This window comes from Pristiophorus japonicus, unplaced genomic scaffold, assembly GCF_044704955.1.
Source record: "Pristiophorus japonicus isolate sPriJap1 unplaced genomic scaffold, sPriJap1.hap1 HAP1_SCAFFOLD_61, whole genome shotgun sequence".
NCBI lineage: Eukaryota > Metazoa > Chordata > Chondrichthyes > Pristiophoridae > Pristiophorus > Pristiophorus japonicus.
Window position 1 is genome coordinate 1,718,816 of NW_027254520.1, and position 19,696 is coordinate 1,738,511.

A 19,696-nucleotide genomic window follows, 5' to 3' on the forward strand; every position below is an offset into this window, starting at 1 on the left:
AGGAAAAAAAGTGATAATAGACCGGTCAGCCTGACCTCAGTAGTGCGTAAAAGGATGGAATCAATTATTAAAATATCATCGCAGCGCACTTGGAAAGAGGTGACATGATGGGTCCAAGTCAGTATGGATTTGTGAAAGGGAAATCATGCTTGACAAATCTTCTGGAATTTTTGAGGATGTTTCCAGTAAAGTGGACAAGGGGAGAACCAGTTGATGTGGTATATTTGGACTTTCAGAAGACTTTCGACAAGGTCCCACACAATAGATTAATGTGCAAAATTAAAGCACATGGGATTGGGGGTAGTGTGCTGACATGGACTGAGAACTGGTTGTCAGACAGGAAGCAAAGAGTAGGAGGAAATGGGTACTTTTCAGAATGGCAGGCAGTGACTAGTGTGGTACCGCAAGGTTCTGTGCTGGGGCCCCAGCTGATAACACTGTACATTAATGATTTAGAGTAGTTGATTAAATGTAGTAGCTCCAAATTTGCGGATGACACAAAGTTGGGTGGAAGTGTGAGCTGCGAGGAGGATGCTATGAGGCTGCAGAGTGACTTGGATAGGCTAGGTGAGTGGGCAAATGCATGGCAGATGAAGTATAATGTGGATAAATGTGAGTTTATCCAATTTGGTGGTACAAAACAGAGAGACAGACTATTATCTTAAAGGTGACAGCTTAGGAAAAGGGGAGGTGGAAAGAGACCTGGGTGTCATGGTACATCAGTCATTGAAGGTTGGCATGCAGGTACAGCAGTCGGTTAAGAATGCTAATGGCATGTTAGCATTCATAGCGAGGGGATTTGAGTACAGGGGCAGGGAGGTCTTGCTACAGTTGTACAGGGCCTTGCTGAGGCCACACCTGGAATATTGTGTACAGTTTTGGTCTCCTAACTTGAGGAAGGACATTCTTGTTATTGAGGGAGTGCAGCGGAGGTTCACCAGACTGATTACCGGGATGGCAGGACTGACATATCAAGAAAGACTGGAACAATTGGGCATGTATTCATTGGAGTTCAGAAGAATGACAGGGGCTCTCATAGAAACGTTAAATTTCTGATGGGTTTGGACAGGTTAGATGCAGGAAGAATGTTACCAATATTGGAGAAGTCCAGAATCAGCGGTCACAGTCTAAGGACAAGGGGTAAGCCATTTAGGACCGAGATGAGGAGAAACTTCTTCACCCAGAGAGTGGTGAACTTGTGGAATTCTCTACCACAGGAAGTTGTTGATGCCAATTCACTAAATATATTCAAAAAGGAGTTAGATGAAGTCCTTACTACTAGTGGGATCAAGGGGTATAGCGAGAAAGCAGGAATGGGATACTGAAGTTGCATGTTCAGCCATGAACTCATTGAATGTTGGTGCAGGTTAGAAGGGCCGAATGGCCTAATCCTGCACCTATTTTCTAAGTTTCTATGTTTCTATGTTTCTATTCTTCTAAACTCCAGTGGATACAAGCCCAGTTGATCCACATATGTCAGACCTGCAATCGCAGGAATAAATCTGGTAAACTTTCGCTGTACTCCCTCGAAAGCAAGAACATCCTTGCTGAGATAGGAGACCAAAACTGAACACAATATTCCAGGTGTGTCCTCACCAAGGCCCTGTACAACTGCCGTAAGACCTTCCTGCTCCTATACTCAAATTCACTTGCTCTGAAGGCCAAAATGACATTTGCCTCTTCACCAGCTGATGTACCTGCATGCCAAACTTCAATGACTGATGCACCATGACACCCAGGTCTCGTTGCACCTCCACTTTTCCTAATCTGTCACCATTCAGGTAATATTCCGTCTTCCTGTTTTTGCCACCGAAGTGGATAACCTCACATTTATCAACATTATATTGCATCTGCCATGCATTTGCCCACTCAATTAACCTGTCCAAGTCTCCCTGCAGTCTCTTCGCATCATCCTCACAGCTCACACCGCCACCTTGCTTAGTGTCATCTGAAAATTTGGAGATATTACATTCAATTCCTTCATCTTAATCATTCATTTACGTTGCAAAAGGCTGGTGTCCCAGCACTGAACTGTGCGGCACACCACTGGCCACTGCCTGCATTACTGAAAAAGACCCGTTTATTCTGACTCGCTCCTTCCTGCCTGCCAACTCGTTCTCTGTCCACGTCAATACATTACCCTCAATACAATGTGCTTTAATTTTACCCGCTAGTTTCTTGTGTGGGACCTTGTCAAAAGCCTTTTGAAAATCCAAATACACCGCATCCACTGGTTCTCCCTTTTCCACTCTACTAGTTACAAACTAAAAACATTCTAGAAGATTTGTCAAGCATGATATCTCTTTCATAATTCCATGCTGACTAGGACCGATCCTGCCACTGCTTCCAAAGCGGCTGCTATTTCATCTTTAATAATAGATTCCAACATTTTCCCCACCACCGATGTTAGACAAACCGATCTATAATTTCTCCTTTTCACTCTCCCTCCTATTTTAAAAAGTGGTGTTGCATTAGCTACCCTCCAATTTATAGGAACTGATCCAGAATCAATGGAATATTGAAAAATGATCACCAATGCATCCACTATTTCGAGTGCCACTTCCTTTATTACTCTGGGATGCAGCCTATCAGGCCCTGGTGATTTATCGTCCTTCAATCCGATCAAATTCCCTAACACAATTTCCTGACTAATAAGAATTTCCTTCCCTTCCTCCTTTTCACTCGACCCTCGAATCATTAGTATTTCGGAAACGTTATTTGCGTCTTCGTTAGTGGAGACAGATCGAAAGTTTTTGTTCAATTGCTCTGTCATTTCTTTGTTCCCAATTATAACTTCATCTGATTCTGTCTGCAAAAGACCTACGTTGGTCGTCACTAATCTTTTTTCTCTCCAAGCATCTATAGAAGCTTTTGCAGTCAGTTTTTATATTCCCAGCAAGCTTCCTCTCATACTCTATTGTAATGCCCCTAATTAAACCGGTTGTCCTCTGATGAATTCTAAATTTCAAACATTCCTCAGGTTTGCTGGTTATTCTCGGCAATTTATATGCCTCTTTCTTGGATTTAACACTATCTCTAATTTCCCTTGTTAGCCACGGTTGTTCTACCTTCCCCTATTTATTTTTACTCCAGACAGGGATGTACAATTGTTGAAGTTCATCCATGTAATCTATAAATGTATGCCATTGCGTATCCACTGTCAACCCTTTAAGTATCATTTGCCAGTCTATCCTAGCCAATCCACGTCTCATCCCATCGAAGTAACCTTTCCTTAAATTCAGGACCCTAGTCTATGAATTAACATTTCACTCTCCATCTTAAAAAGAATTCTACGATATTATGGTCAACCTTCCAGGGGGCCTCGCACAACAAGATTGCTGATTAGTCCTCTCTCATTACATAACACCCAGTCTATGTTGGCCAGCTCTCTCGTTGAATTCTCGACATATTGGTCTCTAAAGCCATCATTAATACACTCCAGCAATTCCTCCTCCACCGCATTGCTACCAGTTTGGTTAGCCCAATCTATCTGTAGTTTAAAGCCGCCCATGTTAACTGCCGTATCTTTATTGCAAACATACCTAATTTCTTGTTTGATGCCATCTCCAACCTTGTTACGACTGTTTGGTTGTCTGGACACAACTCTCACTCGCGTTTTCTGTCCTTTGGTATTCTGTAGCTATAACTATACAGATTCCACATCATTCAAGTTAATATCCTTTCTTACTATTGCGCTTATTTCCTCTTGAACAAGCAACGCCAATCCACCCCCTTTCCGTTCTGTCTGTGCTCCCTGAATGTTCAATACCCCTGGATGTTGAGTTCCCAGCCTTGGTCACCCTGGAGCCATATCTCCGTAATCCCAATAATATCATAATCATTAATAGCTGCCTGTGCAGTTAATTCATCCACCTTATTCCGAATACACCTCACATTGAGGCACAGAGCCTTCAGGCTTATCTTTTAAACACTCTTTTTCCATTTAGAATTTTTTCTGTAATGTGGCCCTTTTCATGTTTGCCTTGGGATTCTCTGCCCTCCACTTTTGCTATTCTCCTTTCTATCTTTTGCTTCTGCCCCCATTTTACTTCCCTCTGAATCCCTGATTGGATCCCCATTCCCCTGCCATATTAGTTTAACCCCACCCCAACAGCACGAGCAAACACCCCCACCATGACATTGTTTCTGGTCCTGCCCAGGTGCAGACCATCCGGTTTGTACTGGTTCCACCTCCCCCAGAACCGGTTCCAATGTCCCAGGAATTTGAATCGCTCCATCTAGCACCACTCCTCAAGTCACGTATTCATCTGAGCTATCCTGCGATTCCGAAACTGACTACCACGTGGCACTAGTAGCAATGCTGAGATTATTAGCTTTGAGGTCCCACTTTTTAATTTGCTCCGAGTTCCCTAAATTCTTCTCGTAGGACCACATCCCTTTTTTTTACGATATCATGGGTACCTATATGCACCACGACAAATAGCTTTTAACTCTCTCTCTTCAGAATGCCCTGCATCCGCTCCGAGACATCCTTGACCCTTGCACCAGGGAGGCAACATACCATCCTGGAGTCTCGGTTGCGACCGCAGAAACGTCTATCTATTCCCCTTACAATATAATCCCCTCTCACTGCAGCTCTTCCACTTTTTATTCTGCCCTCTTGTGGTTGCCCTTGGTTGCTTGGTTGCGGCTGCCTTCCACTCGTGCTGCGATGACACAGCCTTGCTTGACCCCGGTCCATATGTGGAATGGTTCTGTGGTGGATGCCGTGACCGGGAGCATGGCTTGCATTTCATCCTGCAGAAGGTGGAGCATGGTGACAAACCTTGAAGTGCAGCCGAATCTGAGGAGGACGCTCCATAAACACTCATGGTTGACAGCGTTGGATGCTTTCATGAGATTAAAACAGGCCATGTACAAATATTGGTGCTATTCGCTGCATTTCTCTAGTATCTGCCGCGTGGTGAAGATGATATCCATTGTGCCAAAGAGTGGGCAGAATCCACATTGCGAAACTGGGAGGAGTTCTTCAGCCACAGGGAGAAGGTGGTTGAGAAGAATACTTGCGATGACTTTGCCTTTGGTTGAGAGCAGCGACATTCCTCTTTCGTTACCGCAGTCACCTCTCTTCAAGATCATCGCAATTAAATCTACTCCGAGATCTCCTGGCATGATCTCCTCCTTCCAGATAAGGTCATGAATTCGTGCCATTAATGCTTCGCCGCCAAGCTTGAGTACTTCCAATGCGATTCATTCTGCTCCATAGGCCTTGTTGTTTTTAGTTGTCGGAAGGCCTTTGCAAACTCATGCCGAGCTGTGATTGTGCCAAGGAGGTGATGGGTTGCATGCTGTGGGATGAAGTCAAGGACACTCACGTCGAAGGCGGATTCTTTGTTGCGAAGATCCTCGAATTGTTCTTTCCAGCCAGCACCGGCAGCCTCACTGTCCTTGATGAGCATTTCTCTGTTCTTGGCTTTCAGTGGAATAAGACCTTGGGCTACCGGTTCTACTCCACTGAAAAATCAACCCACTTCGTGATTGTCGATTAGATGCTAAATCTCCCGCGCTATTAATTGTCTATTAGTTGTAGTTTCTTTATTACATTCACGTTCTCGATTAGTATGAGGTTCTATAATAGTTTGAGCGACTGTATTAATTTGAAGGGCTGTATTAGTTTCAGTTTCTCTAATAGTTTGAGGTATATTATTTTAGGTGGCTGTATTTGTTTGAGGTTCTCATATTGGTTTGAGTTTCTTTCATAGTTTGAGGTTGTATATTAGCTTGAGTTTCTATAAATGTTGGAAATGTTATATTATTTGACGCTGCTGTATTTATTTGAGAGTCTGTATTAATTTGAGGGTATTTATCAGTTGGAGGGGCTGTAGTATTTTGAGGTTCTCTAGTAGTTTGCGGTTACCTATTAGTTTGAGGATCTTTATTGTCTTAGGGGCTGTATTTGTTTCACGTTCACTCTTAGTTCCAGGGGCAGTATTAGTTTGATAGGCTGTTTTATCGGAAATACTGTGTTAGGTTCAAAGGCTGTATCATTATAACTTGCTGTGTGCGGTGGACTTGCTGTATTAGTTGTAGGTCCTCCATTAGCTTGAGGTTTTCTATTAGTTTGATGCACTCTATTTACTGTATTATTTTGAGGTTCTCTATTAGTTTTAGGGTCTGCATTAATTAGAGGTTTTCTATGAGTTTGAGAAGCTGTATTAGTTTGAGGTTTTGTATTAGTTTGAGGGTCTGTATTGGTTTGAGGGGCTGTATTAGTTTGAGGGGCTGTGTTAGATTCAGGGTCTGTATTAGTTTGAGGGGCTGTATTAGTTTGAGGGGCTGCATTCGTTTGAAGGTCTGTATTAGTTTGGGGACTGTATTAGTTGGAGGGGCTGTATTAGTTTCAGGGACTGCATTAGTTTGAGGGACTGTATTAGTTTGAGGGGCTGTATTAGTGTGATGGACTGTATAAGTTTGTAGGGACTGTATTAGTTTGAGGGACTGTATTAGATTCAGAGTCTATATTAATTTGAGGGACTGTATTAGTTTGAGGGGCTGTATTAGTTTGAGGGGCTGTATTAGATTGAGGGTCTGTATTAGTTTGAGGGACTGTATTACTTGGAGGGGCTGTATTAGTTTCTGGGTCCGTATTATTTTGAGGCAATGTATTGGTTTGAGGGGCTGTAATAGTTTGAGGGACTGTATTAATTGAGGGTCTGTATTAGCTTGAGGGACTGTATGGGTTTTTGCGACTACATTAGATTGAGGATATGTATTAGTTTGAGGGACTATGTTAGTTTTAGGCACTGTATTAGATTGAGGGTCTGTATTAGTTTGAGGGACTGTATTCGGTTGAGGGACTGTTTTATTTCGGGGGCTGTATTTGGTCCAGGGCCTGTATTAGTTTGAGGGACTGTAATAGTTTGAGGGACAGTATTAGTTTGAGGGAATGTATTAGTTTGAGGGAATGTATTAGTTTGATGGACTGTATTAGCTTGAGGGTCTGTATCAGTTTGAGGGGCTGTATTAGTTTGAGGGTCTGTATTAGTTTGAGGTACTGTATTAGTTTGAGGGACTGAATTAGTTTGAGGGGCTGTATTAGTTTGAGGGAATGTATTAGTTTGAGGTAATGTATTAGTTTGAGAGTCTGTATTAGTTTGAGGGGTTGTATTAGTTTGAGGGACTGTATTAGTTTGAGGGGCTGCATTTGTTTGAGGTTTTATATTAGTTTGAGTTTCTGTATTCGTTTGAGTTTCTTTGTTCGTTTGGGTTACTCTATTATTTTTAGTTTCTCTATTAATTTGAGTTTCTCTAATAGCTTGAGGGAGTGTATTAAATTGATGGGCTGTGTTAGGTTAAGTTTCTCTGTTAGTCTGAGGTGCTGCCTTTGATTGGGCTGTCTTATTTTGACGTTTGATATCAGTTTCATGTTCTTTATTACTTTGAGGGACTGTATTACTTTGAGTTTCTCTATTTGTTTGAATATTTGTATTATTTTGAGCCACCCTATTAGTTTAAGGTTCTCTATTAGTTAGAGTGGATTATTGTGAGGGCCCCTATTATTTTTGAAGATTAGTTTCAGCTTCTCTCTGAGTTGAATTTCAATATCAGTGTGAATTTCGCGAATAGTTTAGTGTCTGTGTTAGTTTGAGGGTCTGTATTAGTTTTAGTTTCTTTATTACGTTGAGGGTCCGTGTTATTTTGAGGTTCTCTATAGATTTATTAAACATTAGTTTGATATTCTTTACTCATTTGAGGTTCCCTATTTCTTCGAGGTTCTCTTTTAGTTTGATGTTGTTTTTAGTTTGGTGGGATGTATTAGTTTTAGTTTTAGTTTGAGGTACCATGTAATTTTAAATGGTTGTTTTCGTTTCAGGTTCTATTGATTAGAGGGCCTGTACTAGCTGGAGGTTTTCTATTAGTTTGATGCACTGTATTATTTTGAGTGACTGTATGATGAGAAGTGCTGTATTAGTTTGCATTGTTTTTGCTGTATGAGTTTGTGGTGCTGTATTATTTTTAGGTAATCTACGAGTATGAGGCACCGCCTGTGTATGAACTGCTGTATGGGTATGAGCGGCTTAAATAATATGTGGGCCTGTATTAGTTTGAGGACTATCATCGACATTTCCCACTTAATTGTTTAACTGGATTTCCGTAGTTAAAGAGATCAGCCACTTCCTAGCCCGCAGTAGAAGATCCTTGAGTAGGACATTCTAACTTTTGTAATTGAAGTACTGAATGCGTGCGTTTAAAAGGGCAGCCACGACCCCCATTCTGGTACAGCAGCCCTGAGAGAGAAACTCTAACATTGGGAATGCAATTACTGAATATCGACAGTTAAAGAAGACACCCACATCACAGAGAGCAGTAGACAAGCCCTCAGAGGGAAACTCAACATTGGGAATGTAATTATAGAATGGCCACAGCAGAGTAAAGGACATCACCCGAAACAATATGCGATCTCCAGTTTGTCCTGATGGTTTTTGAAACAACAATCCAATTGCGGGGAGAATACAGCTGGAAACGTTCAAGAGTTAATTAATGCGAGCAGAATTGTCCAATCTTTGGGATTTCCAAATTGAATCGCTGCAGTAAATATATTCGTTCAAAACTGGGACTTAAATCGGCTGTTCGTAATCTGTTTGTTCAAGTTTTAAAAATAACTATTTTGATCGATGTTGCAACCTCAATGTCCCCGCGGAGAGACCGCAGGATATAAATTAAAGGCACCGTAATTGTACCGCCTCAGAGTATAATTCAGGGAGATTACCTACAGCACGAAGGGGCACATCGTTTCACAAAGAAAATGTTTCCAATTCAACATGCCAAGAAAATATGCTACACATTCATTGCCGTCATTGGTGTTCCTGGTACGTGACTACAACGATTGAAGTTTTGCAAATGACTGATAATGTTACATCCTGGATTCGTGGTCACCGGTATAGATGCATGATTGGTGAATTCATTCCGTTCAGTCAAACGGCCTGAATAACGACTGCAGTTTGATTCAATTGCTCCATCTGAACATATATTGTGTGTTTAACCAACTGGCTGATTGTATTATCAAGCTATTTTCTTTCATGAAATATTGTGTACTTTTCAAGCAGTCCTTACTCCGCGCAATTATCTGAGAGAAGGTATTAGTAGAAATGTCTGTCACATTAGGATTTACGAAGTGTGAGTCACTACCCGGCGTGGAACATGATACCCCAGTGACCATGTATTACTGGGAGTGTTGGTCACTGTAGAACTGTACTAACTGTTGGTCACTAACCTGTGTGGCACACCGTGCCCGAGTCACCATGTATTACTGGGAGTGTGTTTCACTGTAGGATATATTCAGTGTGGGTCACTAACCGGTGTGGAAAACCGTACCCCAGTGACCATGTATTACTGGGAGTATATTTCACTGTCGGATATATTGAGTGTGGGTCACTAACCGGTGTGGAACACTGTATCCGAGTGACCATGTGTTACTGGGAGTGTGTGTCACTGTAGGATATATTGAGTGTGGGTAACTAACCGTTGTGGAACACCGTAGCCCAGTGACCATGTATTACTGGAAGTGTGTGTCACTGTACGATATACTGAGTATGGGTCTCTAACTCGAGTGAAATACCTTACACCTGTGACCATGTATTACTGGGAGTATCTGCCACTGTCCGATATACTGAGTGTGGGTCACTAACCGTTGTGGAACACTGTATCCCAGTGACCATGTATTACTGTGAATGTGTGTCACTGTAGGATATACTGAGCGTGGGTCACTAACCAGAGTGGAAGACCGTACCGCAGTAATCATGTATTACTGGGAGTGTGTTTCACTGTAGTATATACTGAGTGTGGGTAACTAACCTGTCTGGAACACTGTACCCCAGTGACCATGTATTACTGGGAGTGTGTGTCACTGTAGGATATACTGCGTGTGGGCCATTAACGAAAGTGAAACAGTTTACCTCAGTGACCATGTATTACTGGGAGTTTGTTTCACTGTAGGATATACTGAGCGTGGGTCACTAGCGAGAGTGAAACACCGTACCCCAGTGACCATGTACTACTGGGACTGTCTGCCACTGTCCATAATACTGAGTGTGGGTCACTAACCGTTGTGGAACACCGTGCCCCAGTGACAATGTATACTAGGAGTGTCTGTCATTGTATCATCTACTGAGTGTGGGTGACTAATCAGTGTGGAACACTCTACACCAGTGACCATGTATTACTGGGAGTGTGTGTCACTGTAGGATATACTGAGCGTGGGTCACTAACCAGAGTGGAAGACAGTACCGCAGTAATCATATATTAGTGGGAGTTTCTGTCACTGTCGGATGAACTGACTGTGGTTCATAGAAACATAGAAATATAGAAAATAGGTGCAGGAGTAGGCCATTCGACCCTTCTAGTCTGCACCGCCATTCAATGAGTTCATAGCTGAACATGCAACTTCAGTACCCCATTCCTGTTTTTTCGCCATACCCCTTGATCCCTCGAGTAGTAAGGACTTCATCTAAATCCTTTTTGAATAAATTTTGTGAATTGGCCTCAACTACTTTCTGTGGTAGAGAATTCCACAGGTTCACCACTCTCTGGGTGAAGTTTCTCCTCATCTCGGTCCTAAATTACTTACCCCTTATCCTTATTACTTCTCCTGCCCCTTCTGAGGCGCACCCTCGGAATCAAGGATGACTCGATTCCACACTAAAACTTAGTTTCCTGAGGGCTTAAGAATCCAATGCATGACTTCCATTCTCTGTCACAGGTGGGGCAGACGGTGGTTGAACGAACGGTAGTGTGGGGTGCCTGGGTTTCTGCGCCCTCCTTCCGCGATCTACGCTTGGCTTCAGTTTGCTCTCGGCGACAATACTGGAGGTGTTCTGCGCCGTGCAGATGCGTTTCCTCCAATTTGCGCTGGCTTGGGCCAGGGATTGCCAGGTGTAGGTGGGGACGTTGCATTTCTTCAAGTAGGTTTTGTGTGTGTCATGGTACGTTTCAACTGCGCACCTGTGGCTCGCTTGCAATAAAGAATCACCGAGTGGAGCGTTTCCTTTTTGAATCTCATGTCAGGCATGCCGACGATGCTTCGATGCTGGGGATGTTGGCCTGACCGAGAACACTGATGTTGGTGCGCCATTCCGGCCAATTAATTTAAAGGAAATTGAGGAGGCAGCGTTGGTACTTCTCCAGTGCTTTGAGGTGCCTGGTGTAAATATTCCATGTCTCTGAAGCTTATAGGATTTGTGAGTATCACTACTGCCCTGTAGACCATGAGCTTGGTCCGGGGTTTGAGGTCCTGGTCATCAATCACTTCCTTCCTCAGGCATCCGAAGGCTGCACTGACACACTGAAGGCAGTGTTGGACTTTGCCATCAAAGTCTGCCCTTGTTGACAGTACGCTCCCGATGTACGGAAAATGGTCCACATTGTACAGTGTATAGCCAGGTAAACCCGAGCTCCCCTGGAACTCACAACGGATGACGAGTTTCCCTCCAGCTATCGCCGCTGATACATTCTGAGGTCTACATTTACAATTTAATTAAGTCACTATTCACACTGGAAGTCCTTTCGCCCTCACCGGCTTTGGGCTGGGATGTAAACCCTTGCAAATTGCAGATTGCTGATCCTGATCCCAGTGCAATGCCCTTGCTGAAATTACAAGTACTGGATATCTGGTCTGAACAATGTTCTATCCCCACACTCAAATGGTGTTGGAATGGGAGCTCGGATGGTCCCTAGCTATGCTGCCTTTTCTTGGGATAGGAGGAACCTTCGATGTTTCAATTCTACTCCGGTCCCCTCCTTCCCATATTGTTCAGGTACATTGATGACTGTGTTTGCGCAATTTCCTTTTCTAGCCATGAACTGGAAAATGACCTAACTCGCACAAAGTAATGATCACCTCACCCTTGTTTCTGACAACATTAGCTCCCAGTTAAAGAACGCCACGATTTTGAAAATTCTCCTCCTTGTTTACAAATCTCTCCATTGCTTTGCAGCTCCCTACCTCTGTAATATTTTTCAGCCTCACAACCTCTCAAGATATCTCCGCTCTTCAAATGCTGTCCTCTCGAACATCCCTCATTAAACTGCTCAACTATCGGTGGCCTTATCGTCAGCTGTTTGGGACCTAAACTCTGGAATCCCTCCTGAACCTCTCCGCTTCTCTAACCATCTTTCCATTTTAAAGATATCCTGAAAATCAACCCTTTTAGCAAGCTTTTGGTAATATGCCTTAATTTATTCTTTTTCTGTCAGTGTCATATCTATCTGTGTTGTCCTGTTAACACTGCTTTGAAGCGCCTTGGGACGTTTAACTAGGTTAAACGTGCGATATATTTAAAAGTTATTGTAATTATTATTAATCATAATATTAATTATTATAAATATTATTATTAATAATTATAATTATAATTATAATTATGTGATCAAACTTGCTTCTAATTTGCGCCACTCTCTCTCCTTCTCATGCTCCGTCTGTCACTTCCTTTCCCGTCTGCAACATCTCTGAGTCCATTTCCGAGGATCGGCTCTCTACCAATATCTATCATACTGCGGTCGACTCTGACAGATAGCTTGATTATATGACCTCTCACCCAGCTTGCTGGAAGGACTCTATTATACTCTCCAAATGTCGCTGCCTGCGTTGCATCTGTTCCGAAGAAGCCACCTCCCACACCAGTGCTTACAACATGTCTTCCTTTTACTGAGCTGAGCATACTCATCCTCAGTAGTCATGATCCTGTGAGCCTGTAACCAAGCGTGGAGTGGGTTGGAGAGGAGGGAGGAAGCAGAGTCATGGAGACAGTGAACCGTTGAGTCAATACCTCGGGCTGAGAGGCGACAGTAGTGGGGTGGTTCCCCGGTCCCCCACACCCTCTGGTTGATTATCTTCCTGCAGTGAACATGCCCTGTTCAGAGAAGTTTCACCAGGCTGGTTCCTGAGATGAAGATGTTGACTTATGAGGAAAGGATGAGCAGGTTGACCATATATTCGTTGGAGTTTAGAAGAATGTGCGGTGATGTTATTGAAACGTATAAGATTCTGAGGTGGCTCGACAGGGTAGATGCAGAGAGGGTGTTCCCCTCATGGGGAAATCTAGAACTTGGGGATAGAGTTAAAGTATGTTCCTGATGTTGGGGAAGTCCAGAACCAGGCGACATAGTCTGAGGATCATGGGTAAGCCATTTAGGATCAAGATGAAGAGAAACCTCTTCACTCAGACAGTTGTTAACCTGAGGAATTCCCTACCGCAGAGAGTTGTTGATGCAGTTCATTGGATATATTTAAGAGGGTGTTAGGTATGTCTCTTACGCTAGAGGGACCAAGTGGTCTGGATGGAAAGCAGGACAGGGGTTCTGAGGGAATGATCAGCCATGATCTTATTGAATGGTGCTGCAGGCTCGAAGGGCCTAATGGCCTTATCCTGCACCTATATTCTATGTTTCTATGGACAGGGTCCTCAATCCAATTTCTCGCATTTATCCTCAGCCGAAGATTCACCATCACTGTGGTGGACAAGGCACACCGCAGAGTCAATCCAATTTGCTGCCTTACTTTTATCGCCTATGATCGTCCCTGCTAGAACCATGATGGGGTCCCCATGTCCTCAACTTGGTCTCAACCAACCCCCACATTCAATTGCTGTCCCTTCCTTCTTAGTCCCACCACCAGACATATCCCCTTTCAGCATTCCCAATGGATCAGTCCCTCCACGACAACCTAGACCACTCCTGAATCGCCCCCAACAGTTCTCCCCAACCACCGGACCTTCCTATGTAAAACCTACGAGGTGCAACACCTGCCCTTTCACCTCCATTCATTCCATCGTCCAGGCCCATCAATCTGAAACAGTAATAGACTTGTATTTCTTCCAATGTAGTATACTGTATTTGCTGTTCACGATGCTGTCTCCTGTATATTGGGGAGGATTAAACAGAGATTGTGTGATTACATTCCTGAACTTCTCCATTGTGTTTGAAAACGTGTCTCTCTCCCTCTCTCTGTCCCACACTGCCCCGCTCACTTGCACCTTCAATTCTACATCCCACTCCCAGTCTGACATCTCCACCTTCCACAGTCTAAAATGTTCCCCTTTGTAACTCAATGGGGAACAGCACCACATGTTTCCATTATCCATTTATTGCAACCCGGCCATAAAACTGAGATGAAACTTTTCAGATCATTACGACCGCTCCCGTTTCCTCAGACAGCATGTGCTGGTAATGAAGGATGTCTTCAGTAGAGCCACTGGGAGTGGAAGAGGTGTGAGCTGGTGGTTGGGACTACCTTTTGGTGTACGGCAGGCGGGCAGGTCCGCACCCCTTGGATCTACTGACCTTTCTCCGCCACATTCCTGGGCCATGGGAGCCTTCTGATCTTTGCCATATTTACCTTGCTCCCCACCGTCCTACCGCCCCAATCTGTAATCCTGCTCTATCAATTTACATCTAATCTGGACCTATTTCCTGTTCCTTTAGTTGTCTCATTTGTCTTACACCATCATCCCTTTTGTCGTTGAATCACTCCTGCCCACCATCCCATCAAAGACCTTCAACTTTGTTCTTTCCTCCTCCCACCACAACTTTCTCTGCCTCTGCCATTGCCTTAAAATTGTTCATCTCTCGCGGATTCCAGTATTGAAGAAAGGTTATCACCTGAAACGTTAACTCTGTTTCTCTCTCCACAGATGCTGCCTGACATACTGAGTGTTTTTAGCTTACTCTGTTTTTTATCAGATTTTCAACCGTTTGTATGGGGGTAGTCTAAGCAGAGGGAGAGAGAGGGAGAGCATGTGGAGTCTTGTGGAAGGCACACCTGTATCTCCTGGCCCACAACCAGGGCCGTGAAGGCACTTCCATTGTCCCCGAAACTGTCCTCGGCTCAATTTAAATGCCCGGTATCCCGAAACCTGGGAAACACAGCCAACCACAGTTAAATCATAAAATAAGTTAAACCCGTAAAATAGTTTAAGCCAGAAGCTGCCATCCGCATTAATACATTTATATTGCCCACCCGCCCGCTGGGATGGCTCGGCTTCCCTCCCACTGCCCCGTCGCTGCTAAACTTGGAAGCAGCGGGTTGGAGTCTAGGTTGGGTTGGGATGATATACTTTACATGTTCACCCCTGACCCGACGTACACCCGACCAGTGTTGTGCTAAATCACAGGTCTTAATTTCTGGGCTCAGTCACCGACAATGTGTGACCAATAATTTACCGTCTCTTTTCCCTTCTGTTTATTACAGTGAATTTAGTGGCGATTATGGTCCTGTCCCGGGGAAAGTGCGGGCTGTCCACCACTCGCTACCTGGTGGCCATGGCAGCGGCGGATCTACTGGTGGTCATCACTGACGTCATACTGTGGAAGATCTGCTGGTATTATTTCCCGGGATCTTTCCTGGATATCACCCCTGTGTGTACTGTTATGTATCTCCTGACCCGTGTAGCAACAGACTGTTCTGTCTGGTTCACCGTCACTTTCACCTTTGATCGATTTGTGGCCATTTGTTGGCAGAAGCTGAAAACCAAATATTGCACCGGGAGAACTGCGGCTGTGGTTCTGGCCACAAGCTGCATTCTGCTCTCTGCAAAAAACATTCCCTTCTACTTTACATTAGAACCTGGATATATAATCGACAATGTTCACTGGTACTGTGTCCCAATCCCAGCCTATTATACTGAGCCCAGATGGGTGGGATTTGTCTGGTTTGATACGGTTTTAACCCCACTGCTCCCATTCGCTGTAATTTTGTTGCTCAACGCTCTGACAGTCAGACACATTTTAGTGGCCAGTCAAGTCCGTAAAAGACTGAGGTGTGAGAGCAAGGGGGAGAAGGGCAGTGACCCGGAAATGGAGAGCAGGAGGAAGTCTGTCATTTTACTCTTCACCATATCCGGCAGCTTCATACTGCTGTGGCTGGTAATTGTTATCGATTTATTTTATTATAGAATTACGGGAATAAATCCCAGTGATTACAGTGATTCTTTATATCAATTCACACAGGTCGGATTTATACTGCGGAATTTAAGTTGCTGCACAAACACATTTATTTACGGGGTGAACCAGTCCAAGTTCAGAGAGCAGTTGAAGAGCGCGATGAAATATCCGGTTACATCAATTGTACAATTAATTAATAAACAGAACGACTGACCGCAGCCCAGATGCGGGTCCCAGTGTTTGCAGTCCAGGAATGTAATATTTAGCAGCAGAATCCCTTCCATTGAATTACACCAGGAATGGCTGGTGATCTGATCATAAACCCGATGGCGGGACAAGCACTGTGTGTCGGACACGGCAATATTTCTGATTGAAAATTCCCTCATGGTCTTTTGGGAAAGTAGCACACGAGCATTCTCTCTGAAATCTTCTGCTTCGGGTCACTGCAGCTATTTAGTGCAGCTAGACATTGCATCTTTCAGATTGAGAGGCTCGACAATAGGTAGGCAGGAAGGGCTGAGCTCTAGTTCAGTGGGTTATATTATATAGAACATAGAGCAGAGAATCAGGCTATTCGGCCCAACCAGTGTGTGCTGGTGAGTATGCTTAGCACTAGATTAGAAAGTAAGAAACTGAATAAGGCAGAGGTGCACTGTATGACGTGCCAGACTGAGCAGGAGGTCCAGACCATACACACAGTTCATTTACAGGGAGAGGTGGTCTTACATCGACTTACCAAGCACACATGCCTTCGGAAACTGCGCTTCCACAAAGTGGTTATCACTGAAATATAAACATAAGAACATAAGAACATAAGATTTAGGAACAGGAGTAGGCCATCTAGCCCCTCGAGCCTGCTCCACCATTCAACAAGATCATGGCTGATCTGGCCGTGGACTCAGCTCCACTTACCCGCCCACTCCCCGTAACCCTTAATTCCCTTATTGGTTAAAAATCTATCGATCTGAGATTTGAATACACTCAATGAGGTAGCCTCAATTGCTTCCCTGGGCAGAGATTTCCACAGATACACAACCCTCTGGGAGAAGATATTTCCTCTCAACTCGGTTTTAAATTGGCTCCCGCGTATTTTGAGGCTCTGCCCCCTAGTTCTAGTCTCCCCAACCAGTGGAAACAACCTCTCTGCCTCTATCTTGTATATCCCTTTCATATCCTTCTTAACTCCAACGAGTAAAGACCCAGTCTACTCAATCTATCATCATAAGGTAACCCCCTCATCTCTAGAATCAGCCTAGTGAATCGTCACTGTAACCCCTCCAAAGCTAGTATATCCTTCCTTAAGAAAGGTGACCAAAACTGCACGCAGTACTCCAGGTGCGGCCTCACCAATTCCCTGTACAGTTGCAAACTAACTTTTTGGGATTGATGCACAAAGACCCCCAGGTCCCTCTGCACCGCAGCATAATGTAATTTCTCCCCATTCAAATAATATTCCCGTTTATTGTTTTTTTTTCCAAAGTGGATGACCTCACATTTTCCGACCTTGTATTCGATCTGCCAAACCTTAGCCCATTCGCTTAACCTATCTAAATCTCTTTGCAGCCTCTCTTTGTCCGCTTTCCCACCAATCTTTGTGTCATCTGCAAATGTTGTTACACTACACTCTGTCCCATCTTCCAGGTCATCTATGTATATTGTAAACAGTTGTGGTCCCAGCACCGATCCCTGTGGCACACCACTAACCACCGATTTCCGACCTGAGAAGGATCTATTTATCCCGACTCTCTGCGTTCTGTTCGGCAGTTAGTCACTTCCCAGGAACACCAATGAAGGCAATGATCATGTAGCATATTCGCAGGGCATATTGAATTGGAAGCATTTTCTGCGTGAAAAGATGTGCCCTTTTGTGCTGCAGGCAATCTCCCTGAATTATACTCTCAGACGGTACAATTCCAGCGCCTTTAAGTTATACACTGCGGGCTCTCCACGGGGACTTTGAGGTTGCAACATCGCTCAAAATAGTTATTGTTAAAACTTGAACAAACAGATTACGACAGCCAATTTATGTCCCTGTTGTGATTCAAATTTGAAACTGCTAAGGCTGGCCAATTCTGCTCACATTAATTAACAAATGAATGTTTCCAGCTGTATTCTCCCAGCAATTGGGTTGTTGTTTCAATAACCATCAGGCCAACTGGAGATCGAATCTAATTTCTGGTAATATCTTTTTCACTGCTGTGTTCATTCAGAAATTACATTCCCAATGTTCGAGTTTCTCTCTCAGGGCTGCTCTACTGCAATCTGTGATGTGGCTGCCTTCTTTAACTGTAGCTATTCAGTAATTATATTCCCAATGTTCGAGTTTTCCTCTCAGGGATGCTGTACTACACTCTGTGATGTGGCTGCCTTCTTTAACTGTAGCTATTCAGTAATTACATTTCCAATGTTCGAGTTTCCCTCTCAGGCTGCTCTACTGCACTCTGTGATGTGGCTGCGGTCTTTAACTGTAGCTATTCAGTAATTACATTTCCAATGTTCGAGTTTCCCTCTCAGGGCTGCTCTACTGCACTCTGTGATGTGGCTGCCTTCTTTAACTGTAGCTATTCAGTAATTACATTTCCAATATTCGAGTTTCCCTCTCAGGGCTGCTCTACTGCACTCTGTGATGTGGCTGCCTACTTTAACTGTAGCTATTCAGTAATTACATTTACAATGTTCGAGTTTCCCTCTCAGGGCTTCTGTACTACAAAGGGGGTCGTGTTTGCACCTTTCAATGCAGGCATTCAGTACATAAATTACAAATGATAGAAGGTCCTTCTCAAGGCTGTTTTCGTGCGGTCTAGGAAATGACTGATCTCTTTAACTTTGGAAATCCAGTTAAACAATTAAAGTGATGAATTTCTATGATAGTTCTCAAACTAATATCGGCCCTCATATTCATTAAGCCTCTCATACCCATACATCACCTCATACACATGTGGTGCCTTATGCTCGTAGATTACCTAAAAATAATACAGCACCACAATCTCATACAGCAAAAACAATGCAAACTAATACAGCATTTCTGATCATGCAGGCACTGAAAATAATACAGCACATCAAACTAATAGAGATCTTCAAACTACTACATCGCCACAAACCAAGAGAACCTCAAACTAACACAATCCTTTAATATTACAAAGTACCTCAAACTAATACTAAAACTAATACAACACCTCAAACTAAAAGATAACCTCAAACTAAAAGAGAACCTCAAAGTAATACAGAACCTGAAAACATTAAAGAATATCAAACTAAATTTTAATAAATCTCGAGATAACCTCAACATAAAATGGACACTCAAAATAATAATGAATCTGAAACTAATACAGACCCTCAAAAACACCGAGACACTTAAACTATTAATGAAACTCACACTAATATTTCAATTCAAATTAAGAGTGAATCTGAAACTGATAAACTTAAACTAATAGGGAGTCTCAAAATAATCCACTCAAACAAATAGAGAAACTAATAGGGAGGATCAAATAAGCCAAATATTCAAGCTAAGAGAGAAAATAAAACTAATACAGCCCCCCAAACTAATACTGTCCCTCAAATTAATACACTCTCTCAAACTAATATAGACCCTCAAACAAATACAGTCCGTCAAACTAATACAGCCCCTCAAGCTAATATAGTCTCTCAAACTAATACAGCCCCTCAAACAAATACAGCATCTCAAACTAATACAATCCCTCAAACTTATACAAGCTGTCAACCTAATAGAGAACCTCAAACTCATCGTGAATCTCAAACTAATACAGACCCTCAAATTAATACATTCCCTCAAACTAATAAA

General features: G+C 43.4%; 1 protein-coding gene across 1 annotated transcript; it reads left to right on the plus strand.

Moving 5' to 3' along the window:
- Positions 1-8,767: 8,767 nt before the first annotated feature.
- On the plus strand, positions 8,768-16,107 carry LOC139255451 (probable G-protein coupled receptor 139). Its single transcript, XM_070873931.1, has 2 exons — positions 8,768-8,831; positions 15,203-16,107. Exons 1-2 carry the CDS (start codon positions 8,768-8,770, stop codon positions 16,105-16,107), a joined length of 969 nt encoding a protein of 322 aa, XP_070730032.1.
- The last annotated feature ends 3,589 nt before the right edge of the window (positions 16,108-19,696 follow it).